General features: G+C 42.4%; 1 protein-coding gene across 1 annotated transcript; it reads left to right on the forward strand.

Annotated features, from left to right (window-relative positions):
• The first annotated feature begins 3,086 nt into the window (after positions 1–3,086).
• LOC118241975 (eukaryotic translation initiation factor 4 gamma 3-like) lies at positions 3,087–6,872 on the forward strand. Its single transcript, XM_035529762.1, has 8 exons — positions 3,087–3,150; positions 3,231–3,356; positions 4,103–4,190; positions 4,405–4,763; positions 4,947–5,093; positions 5,252–5,488; positions 6,437–6,541; positions 6,634–6,872. The coding sequence occupies exons 2-8, from the start codon at positions 3,282–3,284 to the stop codon at positions 6,694–6,696; spliced, it is 1,074 nt and encodes a 357-aa protein (XP_035385655.1). The 5' UTR covers positions 3,087–3,150; positions 3,231–3,281; the 3' UTR covers positions 6,697–6,872.
• The last annotated feature ends 4,129 nt before the right edge of the window (positions 6,873–11,001 follow it).

Raw genomic sequence — 11,001 nt, forward strand, 5'->3', positions numbered from 1 at the left:
CCACCTGCAATGAACCATGAGCTTGTTATATTGAACTGCACAAGACAGTAAATTAACTCTTGTATTCATTCTGTATGAAGTGCGCCTCACTTGAGATGTCAGCCAAAGTTTAGCAGTAAATATGGTTATCTGCAGTTAAGTGTGTTGCTATTGATAGACATCTTCAGCTAAAAATAAGTCTTCCTTGACCCTAATCCACCAAGCCCAGATACAACACAGACATGCATGTGCTGTAGTTGGCTTCAAAACATTCAATGAACTTGTCAGCAACATGGTCCAGATTCCTGCAGCATGTGACATGCGTCTGCACGCATCCTGCCCCCACAGTCTCTGCCTGGCTCCCCCCACCCTCCTCCACCCCCAGTTTGCTCTCTCATCCTGCCCACCAGCAGCTAATGTCCACCGCCGCAGCGCAGCACCTCCCACTGTATGCTGCATGCTCCTCTGTGTGCCTGTGGTAAAACCTCGCCAAGTTTAGTGTTCTAGCCACTGCACTCCCCTCCCCAACTCACACATCAATCTCAGAGGCAGATGGATTCCTGTCTCCCAGCCGCATCCCAACTTTTTGATCTGTACACATACTTGGATAAATGTTCTCTGTGAATACAAAACAGCAACATTTGTCTAGTGTACCGGAGACCTCTTGGAAGTTTTGTAGACAGATGAGGCCGGGCTGTGCTAGCTGAGAGAGACGATATTTGAGCTTGAATCTGACTAGCACATGCACAGAAGCATAGGGTATTATGAAGGCTCTGCATGATATCGTGACCCAAGGTTGAGCTTACAGTAGGTGGCCATATTGCCTCATATCAAGGGCAGTGTACGTTGGAAGACCATAGCAGAGACGTGTGACCGAACTATGTGCACGAGCGCATAACATGCCGCATTCCTTGTTTTCTCCCATTTTTGAGTGAAGCTAATTGATAGTGCCATCTGCCATCTCCTTTTAGAAAGGCAGTGCAGTGCCTTGGCTGTTGATGTGAGTTGTTTTGTCAAAGGAAAGAATTGAAAATGTGAGCGGTGATCTCCATGTAATACTTAGGCTTTAATGCCCTTTACCACTCATTCAGTGCTTGTCTGTGTTTATGTTTTCAGTGTTACAGTGTGATTTTATTTAGGTGAAATTTGTTTTCAGTCTATCTGCAGTAGTGCACTTAAAGGGCCAGGAAGGTTAGTGGAACACATTTGCTCTGCCTCTGACCTCACAATTCCACTGTAACAACAGTGTTCAATTCCAGTCATTTAAAAAAAACAAACAAACTTGGTTTGGTTTAAATTTGTTTAAAGATTTGTTTAAATTGTGTGTGCCAGTGTATCTGAGCGTGTTACAGTCTCTCTGACCCTCTACACCCATTAGTGCGTTCTTCCACTAGCTTCTCTCTCGTTCCTGCTTCAATATTCAAGGGAGGATTGAGATCCATTCAGGTAATTTTGCAGTCTTCAAAAAATGCATTGAAAGACATTCCAGTAGCTCAGTGGTGCACCTGCGCTCCACTCTGCTCCCCAGTTCGGAGGATGCCAGCACCTATGTTTAGTCTTTTATGTTTAGTCTTTTTTAGTCTGTTTCTTTTATTTCCTTTGGACTCCAGTGCTTTTTAATAATCTGTTTTGGACATGGTATGGCTGCTCCATTACCCAGGAGCCCATACAAAGGTTCATTTCTGCCTGCCTGCATAACTGCTGGAGGGAGGATTTTATGTCCAGAAAATGTTAAGATGGCAACAGCTCGGTGGGAGACAGTATGTGAGAATCACGTCTTAGGCTCATTTTACTGTTTCTCATGTAGAAGGAATTCCCTCACTAGTGTTCCCATTCTGAGCATCAAAGCCAACTGGGATGGGGGTTTGTCACATTCTGAATTCTAGCTCATGTCATATTTTGTCAGCATTGGCTTTGATAGACTCAGGTTATCGGTACAAATTTACATTCAAGATTAGTTGTCTTTTACATATATATCCCCTCTCCTGCAATCATGGCTAATTAGCTGCATCCATCATTGTAATTGTTTAATTTTTCATGCTAGTTCATTCACCCTTGTATTAGTGCCATGCATGTGAAACAGACTCTTGAAAGGTTTTCTTTTTGTATCTTGCATGCCTAGCATAATAGGACATTCAAAATCCCTTAAATTTTAAACTTTTTTTTTTATGTATATATCTCCTCAACATTCCCAGTACAACTGCTGTAGAGTCCACGACTCAACTCTTGACTAAAGTCTTCACTCCGAGCGTCTGAGCCGGCTGCTGCGGCATACGCCACGCTGCTCTGTGACCCTCACTCTCCACTCCTCTCCTCTCCCAGCTTTTCCAGATCCCTCAGATGCAGACAGCCCAGCCTGCCATTCCAAGTAACAGCGCTTCCTTTCGACCCGTGTCCGGCCAGCCCATCATGATGTTCCTGACGCCCATGCCCTTCACCTCATCCCAGACCGGCCAGTACTACGTACTCCAGTACTACGTGCCTCAGGTACCCAGAGCAGAGAAAAGCGCCTGTGCAAATATGTACACAGTGTAGCAAATGGGTTGAAAATCTGTCTATAAACAGGTTGGCCAGCAATAAATAAACTGCTCCTAAAATGTGTAGATAAAAATATGTTTTATCTTGGAAGCAGAAATGAGAAGTTCTAGTTTAGTTTTTTTCAGTGTAAAAACTAAATGTTTTTGTATTTTTTGTTTGTTTACTGCTTTGAATATCTCTTTTAGGAGTGTCCTATATGAATGGCCATGTCTGGTGCTAGGCCCTTTACCTCTGCTGTTCTGTTTCATTCTCAGTATCACCACAGTGGCCTTCCTTACGTGGGACATCCCCAGCAGTACTCCGTCCAGCCCACAGGACCCAGTACATTCTACCCTGGGCTCTTTCCTGCAGACTGCCCACTAGCATATGGTGAGTTTGGACTTCGCTTTCTCTACCCCCACCTGGGAAACCTACATGCGTGCTCTCACTGATAAAGAGACCTTTCTTCTGGGTATTCCTGCTGGCTGAAACTGGTTTTTCGTTTGCTCTCTAACTGAAACCAGTGCTTTTTTTTGGTCACCACTAGTGGCAGGGCCTTCATACTATCCTGGCCAGATCATATACACCAAATCTCCATCCATAATAGTGCATACAGCTCAGCAGCCTCCACCCACTAAGAGGGTAAAGAAAACAGTGAGTATTCCCCATGCCTCAGAGGTGAAATTAATTTAATTGTGGATTGACTAGATGCAAATAACTTGCTGTTCGCTAAGATCCGTATCCGAGACCCTAACCAGGATGGCAAGGATATCACAGAGGAGATCATGTCAGGAGTAGGCATTAGCCAGAACACAAGCCCACCAGTGGGACGTCCCTGCACTACCCCTACTGCTCCACAGGTAAGCCATTCAGTCCCAGCAGCCCGAGCCCCTGATCGGCTGCAGGCCGCTGCTTCGCGTCATCCACTCCACAGGTCAAAGTTCTCTCTCATCTAGTCCTCCCTCATAATAAGCTCTGAGCTGATTGTTTGGTTGTTTGGCTGGCTTTCATTGTCTTGTCCTATTAAAAGCATCATACAATCAGCAACAAAATCTGATGGTGTAGTTTGATTTCCGGCCATTCTCTCTTCCTTCTTCAGTGATTCGGTCACACCGTTGACCCTCCTCCGTCATATTTGACTGGTTCCAGTAGCTTGTGTGATTGTGGCTGTTCTGATTTAAGAAGGCTTCTCAGATGTGTTTTGATGTTCCGACTTGCCGTGCCTATTCTTTTGTCTGCCTCCATCTTAGTTCTCCCTCACAGCCACTCGAATCCTCCTGATCTTCCCTCGTGTTCCCTCTACACAGACAGCCCACATAAAGGCCCTGTAAGAACGATTCAGCCAAACCCTGAGCACCTCAGCTTCTCTGAGGAAAGGCCTCTCTGTAAACTCTAATTATGCTGTGCTGTGCTGTGCTGTGCTGTGCTATGCTCACCCCCCCACCCTCGTTGCCATTCCCCTTCTTCTGCATGTGTGTGCAGTATCTCTCTCTCTCTCTCTCTCTCTCTCTCTCTCTCTCTCTCTCTCTCCATCTTTTCTGTCTTTTGCTAGTTTTTATGTCCACACCCTCATTATCCTCACATTTTCTACCTCAAATCCCAGCAGCTGAACAGCCAGGTAGCAGAGCAGGGGAATGTCATGTATAACGTGGACAGTGCTCAGGTCCTTCCTGCTCCTGTGGACTTGAAACCAGGTCAGGCCTCACTGTCCCTTTCAACCCTCTAACTACATCACACACACACACAGCTGGTTTAGGGCTAGCTAGCACATGCATGAACTTCCTTATGAAACTAGTACTAGTTTTGTGGATGATTTGCTTTTGACTCCACTGATTATTATTTTATTTGAATTTTTTTCCCCTTTTTGGTGGTTCAACTTTCCCAACCCTCATCTGTGATTGGCTGTAGATGACGAGCCAAAGCTTGAGTGTGCAATGCTGAAGTCTTCATCACCAGCACTACGGCCAGTCGAGCCTCCTGTGCAGAGACGAGAGCCCGGCAGTCCTGCTTTTGCTCCTGCCCCTGTCTCTGCACATGGACCCGTCCCAGCTCCAGCTCCCACTCCTGCCCCCACCCCAGACTCTTATCCCCCTGAGAAATCAGAGCTTCCTCCGCAGATGTTTAACCAGCTGATGAAGCAGGTGATGGACCTCACCATCGACACGGAGGAGCGCCTCAAAGGCGTGGTTGACCTGGTTTTTGAAAAAGCCATCGATGAGCCCAGCTTCTCTATGGCCTATGGCAATATGTGCAGCTGCCTGGCTATGGTGAGTAACATGTTCCCATACATTGCTGCTGAAGTTCCATACAAAAGCAAATGCCACACAGAAGTGAACTCTGTTTGAACCACTCTAAACTGACATGGAGCTTTAATCAGCTTCTATTTAGTAACAGAACTCTCAACACTGTCTTATACCCAAGTGTTTCTCCTACATGTCTTTCCTGTGTAGTTAAAAGTGCCCATGGCAGACAAGCCCACCAGCACTTTGAGTTTCCAAAAGCTGCTGCTGAACCGCTGTCAGAAGGAGTTTGAGAAGGACAAGGTCAAGGATGATGTTTTGGAGAAGCTGCGGCACCAGCTGGAAGCGGCCACTTCAGTAAGCAGCACTTCTGTCTAATTTACCCGACTCACCAACCCACAGATCAGGAGAAAGGGGACTGAATTCGGCAGCAGTGCTGGGAGGCGGCCTGGTCGTTATCGGGTCCAAACGCACTGTTTCTTGCTTTTGTCTTTGTTCTGGTTACTCCTCGCAAGGCCAGCGAGCGGGAGAGGCTGGAGGAGGATCTGGAGGAGGCGAAGGACAAGGCCCACAGGAGGTCCATCGGTAACATCAAGTTCATCGGGGAGCTGTTCAAGCTGCACATGCTGTCGGAGGCCATCATGCACGACTGTGTGGTCAAGCTGTTCATGAACCACAGCGAGGAGAGCCTGGAGCGTCTGTGCCACCTCCTCACAGCCATCGGCAAAGACCTGGACTTGGAGAAGGCCAGGGTAAGCAGGCCACGGGCCTGATCTGGGTTGATTTAATATTCTCAGCAGATGCTCAGCACTTGCATCGGTTTATCTTTAGTATGTCATGTAAAGGTTTACGGCGCATGTGTAGATGAGTGCTAGTGTGCAGTGCAGCGACTGTGCCTATTTTGTCCAGATTTGGTCTGTGTTGCGTTTTTCACAACAAGTACTTTACACATCGAAACTGGATGAAGAAGTTTTGGATATTGTATCTTGACTGTCAGTTTTGTCTCTAGTAGGAACAGCAGTTGTGATGTTGACAGTTCAGTCACCAACTAGTTTGACAGTTATATGTGTTCAATTTTCCTGGTCTTTTTTATTGTGTATTTTTTTCTCCATGCACGCTTTTAACCAAAAAACAAGCATGTTGAAATGTTGTCTATAAAAGTTTTGCTGTCAGTGTTTTCTGTTGCTTGCCTGTTGCCTGCACTCTGACTACAGGGTAGCCAACTAATTAGGATCATCATCTATAGTGCGACTAGCATGCTGCGCTGATATCAGTGTATTATTAGGCCTTGGCAATGATTTTAAAAGTGTCCAAGTTCATGTTGTTTAGTGAAGTTGTTAGTGTGGTTGTTAGCTCTGCTCCTACTGCAGCTGACAAAATGAAAGGCTTTTATTGAGGACTGGTCAGCTGTTAGAAGGTTTTGCTCTCACAGCCTCCTCCACGTTTGCCGCCTCCTGCTGCTGCACCCTGGATTCCCCAAAGCCAAGTGCAGCTGATGACAGCACAGATACACCCACAGTGGCAGTGAACTGCTTTACAGCACTGACCAACGTGCAAGGCAGCAGGGTTTACATAAGAGTCATAAACGTCTTGCGACATGAGTTCAGCTGAGAGCACACCTGATCGAATCGAAAAGGGTAGAATACCTGAAATTTTTCTACGTTTCTCTTACACTCTCTCTCTCTTTCTCTCTCTCTCAGCCAAAAATGGATCACTACTTTAAATATATAGAAAAGACAGTGAAGGAGAGGAGGGGTTCCTCACGCATTCGGTTCCTGCTCCAGGACGTCATCGACCTGCGACTGGTTAGAGACTCTGCCTGTGTTTGTGTGTTTGTGTTTGCCATTCCAGCGCATGGTGATGCAAAAGTATGCATCTGCTGATTTTGCTTTTCTAGCATAACTGGGTGTCGCAGCGAGCTGACCACGGGCCCAAGACCATTGAACAGATCCATCAGTAGGCCAAACTTGAGGAGCAGAGGAAGGTGCACCAGCAGCTGCTGTCCAAACACAACAAGAGGCAAAGGTGTGGCCCTCAAATCTGTGATAGCCTTTTTCACCTGGCTGTGTGAGGCCGAGGACAAGTCCAAGGACAAGTGACAATTGCTAAAACACAATATAATAATTCAAAACAATAATAAAACTGTGTGACAAAGAAACAAACGTTCTGACTCTAATGTATTTTTGTTTTTTCCTTTATGAACTGCAGATAAAACTATATTTAACATTTGCAGATGTTCAAAACAAAAGGCAGAGGTGAATATAGAAATAATATTATTTATTTTTATTTTATTCTTCCTTGGTTTCTTCTGAATTCAGATAGGCTCTGCCCACTAGATTTTACTTTTTTTGTTTGTTTGGGTTTTTCCTAGGATTTTCACACCATTCTGAGTGAAATTGGTGTCAAAATATTTGCAAGAATCTGTATCTCAATAATTATTTAAACAAAAACCTGACATAAAAATACAGCTGTCCTATTGCAGTCTAATATTAGTAGTACAAAGTAGTAGTACAAAGGTTAGGCTTTAACTTTAACTAGCTGTCACTCCTGAAGGACATGTTCAGATTTCATGAAATTTAAAAGACTTATACCAGTATTGACTTTGAGGTAGCTTACCAAATGTAGCAGTTTTGTCAATATGGGGCATATAATAATATGCAAATAACTGTTTCTCAACAACTGCTCTTCTGATCTTCTGATCAAGATGAAATTTTGCATACTGCTTCTGTAAGCAAGCTGGAGGATTGCTAAGGCTGAGTCAAACATTGACTAATGTTTTTCAGGTAATTGGCTAATCATTTTTCAGTGGGCTTCAAAGGATGTAATGTAATTTAGTAAGAAATGGCTTCAGAGGACTGCTACAACGTTGATTCTTGTAGAAATTACTTTGAATTTAAATATCCTACTGCTTTTTATGTTGCTGATGAACTGTAACACACTAGTCGTAGGACCTTTCTCCAATCTTCACAAATTTGGTATCAAAATATTGATGAGACTGAAACATGTTGATATTTGTATGGAGTATGGCCCCTACATACCTATCAATCCTTCCAAGGTGTACTGATTCATTCAAAACAGCTGAAAAAAAAATTAAGACTTATTTGAGTAATTCTTATGAAACTTGACATGAGTATTGATTTATGGACTTTAAGCTAGCATGGCAATTATAGGACATTTTTGCCAACAGAGCCCCTCTGACATATGAAAAGGTATTAAAAAAAAAAAAAAAGAGTCAATCCCATTGTGTACCAATTGTGCATGAGAAATGCAGTTTATACAGTGCAATACTTTGTGACTATTCCATAAAAAAGTTCAATACGTTTCGTAAACCTTTTTTTAGCCTGATTTTTGATACCTAAATTAGTTGGGCAAATGCACCTTTCAAACAAATCAGTGACCTTTTGATCTAGAGATACCCTTTCAATGTAAAAAATGCAGATCTTCTTGTAAATAATTATCAAAAATATGTGTATTTAACTATCAATCCCCAAGAGCAGGATTTTTATTAATAGGCTAAAACTTAGCCATAGAGTGTTAGATTATCACCAAACTTCAATGGTGTATATGAACATACTGTGAATGCAAGTACATTTGGGGTGAACTGACCTTCTGGGGGAACTATATTTCTTAGTCATGTCGAATCAGAAAAAATAATATTTATATAAAGCAATTCAGCAGAGAAAATTGAGAGATTGGTTTCAAAATACAACATTCCTGGAAACAAAACCGTCAAAACCAACCACAAAGGCTGGTGAACTTAATATGGGATGTCATCAGCAACCAAGTTGTGCAGATGTGATAAAATGATTGGACCCCTTAATTGCCAACTGCAGCTATAATAAATGTAATTCTAATGTATGTCATGAATTCCCTAGATGAAGGAAATTAGACATTTCAATAGCAACACACCTCCCTTGATGGAATGACTGGGTACAGAAACTAGTTGACCAGAAAGGCCAGAAAAATAGCACAACCACAGCCTTCAAACCAGACAACAAACCTGCTTAATGCTGACAAGTTTTATTTTTTTTCAAATACAAAATACAGACTCACTCTCAATAAATAACCATTTGATGAACTAATGCAGAATATAAATTAAGACAGTGACACAAGCTTTACTGTAGTTACTAAGCATTTAGGTTTGGGTGTTTTAGGACTTGGTGGGATGGTTACGAGAAAATATTGGCATATTAGATAAGCAGAAAAATACTATGGATGGGTTCAACACATGATGTGCGTACTCGTTTGACTTTGGATCTATTGGATCCCGCCAATAACTGTTGAAAAGAAAAATGACCACCTGATTGCTAAAACATATAATGGAAATAAATGTCTTATGCAATACGAGAATTATGGAAATCGGGTCAGCTTTGGAATAGAGAGGAGCGTTAGGCACATACTAATAATATTAATACATTTTCAGAGACACACAATATCCATCCTGCCAAGGACAGGCAGTGATCAGTGAACCAGGCAGCCAGTAAGAGAAATAAAATCACCAAGAAAGTCAGGCTTTTTGCTGTTTGTTTTCAAAAAAATGTCCTTGACAGAACACAAGATATGACTGAATGAGCAAAGTTACATTTATATAGAGCCTTTCAAAGAACATACAATGCTTTCCAATGAACACACACAGCTTCTACATTCAGTCACATGCTGGATATTGTGTTAAATTGTTTAGTCAGTGGCTTACTGCAGGGTGACTGTGTGTAAAATGGGGAAGAGTAACTCCACTCCAGCCTCCTCTATCTCACAGTCATGCAGAGTGAGCTGTGTGTGTGTGTGTGTGTGTGTGTGTGTGTGTGTGTGTGTGTGTATGTAGGTATGTATGTGTGAGCTCTCTGGATGACCATGGAGACGACTGTGCAGTCCTCGGTGCTCAGAGTCAGAGTGTGTGTCTGTGTGTTTGCTGTCAGGTCCAGAGCAGAGCTGCAGGAGAAGTCCAGTGTGCTGCAGAGCAGAGAGCAGATCTGCTGCTGCTGCCCCCTGCTGGAGGTCAGAGACACTGTAGCAGTGGAGCAGCCTCAGCAGCAGCCTGTCAACACTGAGAAAACAAAACACACACACACACACACACACACACACACACACACACACACACACACACACACACACACAGTGGCAGGGCAGTTAATTTCAGATTAATATAAATATTTCACCCGAATTTACCAATTACCATGGACTGTAATATGTTGATTACCTGACACAGGAGTCTCAATAAAACCTAAACAATGCTGGCACAAAATGACATCTTGGAAACTTTCCAAAACACACATAAATGAATATATAAGTGTATGTAAATGTATATAAGTTTTTATAACACGCCCAGTTTCCTGCTTATTTTCAGCCACTTTTTGGTAACTGCATTTATATTATGTCAAATGAGATTTTAATGCTTTAATTTTTGTGTATTAAGAAATGGTACTTGATCAATTTATGTTATTTATCCTCATATGGAAAGATTTGCTTCCATATTTTCCATATTTCAAATTTTGTGGGAAAAAGATGTCTGGAGATTTTACAGTCTCTTATAGCCTGCAAGTTATAGGACAGTGCCAGACCTGTGAAACAGTGCCACTTCATCCAGTGTTTAGATGACGTTTGATGCTTAGACCTCATTAGTCATATGCTAATAGTAACTTTGATACAATCTTCAATACAGTGTTGAATCAATGTGCTTTGCAATAGTGAGCTTTGATGCCTCAGTATCTAACATCCCATCACTACACTGGAGTTCTACCATATGTATTCTTTCTCTGCCTGTTCGTTTTCCATATTGTTCTCCGTTCCCGTGTTCTTAATATCTGTGTTATCTTACTTTTACCTCTATGTTTTCTTCTTCCTGGTTAGCCTCACTTTGTTTTTTGTTTATCATGTATTCTGGTAACCTGCTCTTGGATAATGTTTCTGCTCCTCCTAATAAACAAAGTTCGACAACACGCTTGTGTCTTGCCCTGCCTGTCTCAGCATTACAGCTAATCTAAAGGTCAAAGCATAAACTTCACTGGCAGATACACCTATATTTAAACATTACCACGTATGTACACAGTTTTCTAATTACATTAACATATTAACAAATAAGCAGACATCTAGTTTCTGGACATCTGAATATTTTCAAAAATTTGATTCTTTAAAAGGTGGGTTTAAATGATACAGCACTACAAAAAGCACGCCAACCATAGGCAACAAGCAATCCTTGAATTAGAATAAATTAATATTTCTGTATGTGGGCAAAATAATAATATGATTCTTAGTCCACGTAATA

Source organism: Electrophorus electricus, chromosome 9 (genome assembly GCF_013358815.1).
Source record: "Electrophorus electricus isolate fEleEle1 chromosome 9, fEleEle1.pri, whole genome shotgun sequence".
In the NCBI taxonomy this organism is placed as follows: Eukaryota; Metazoa; Chordata; class Actinopteri; order Gymnotiformes; family Gymnotidae; genus Electrophorus; species Electrophorus electricus.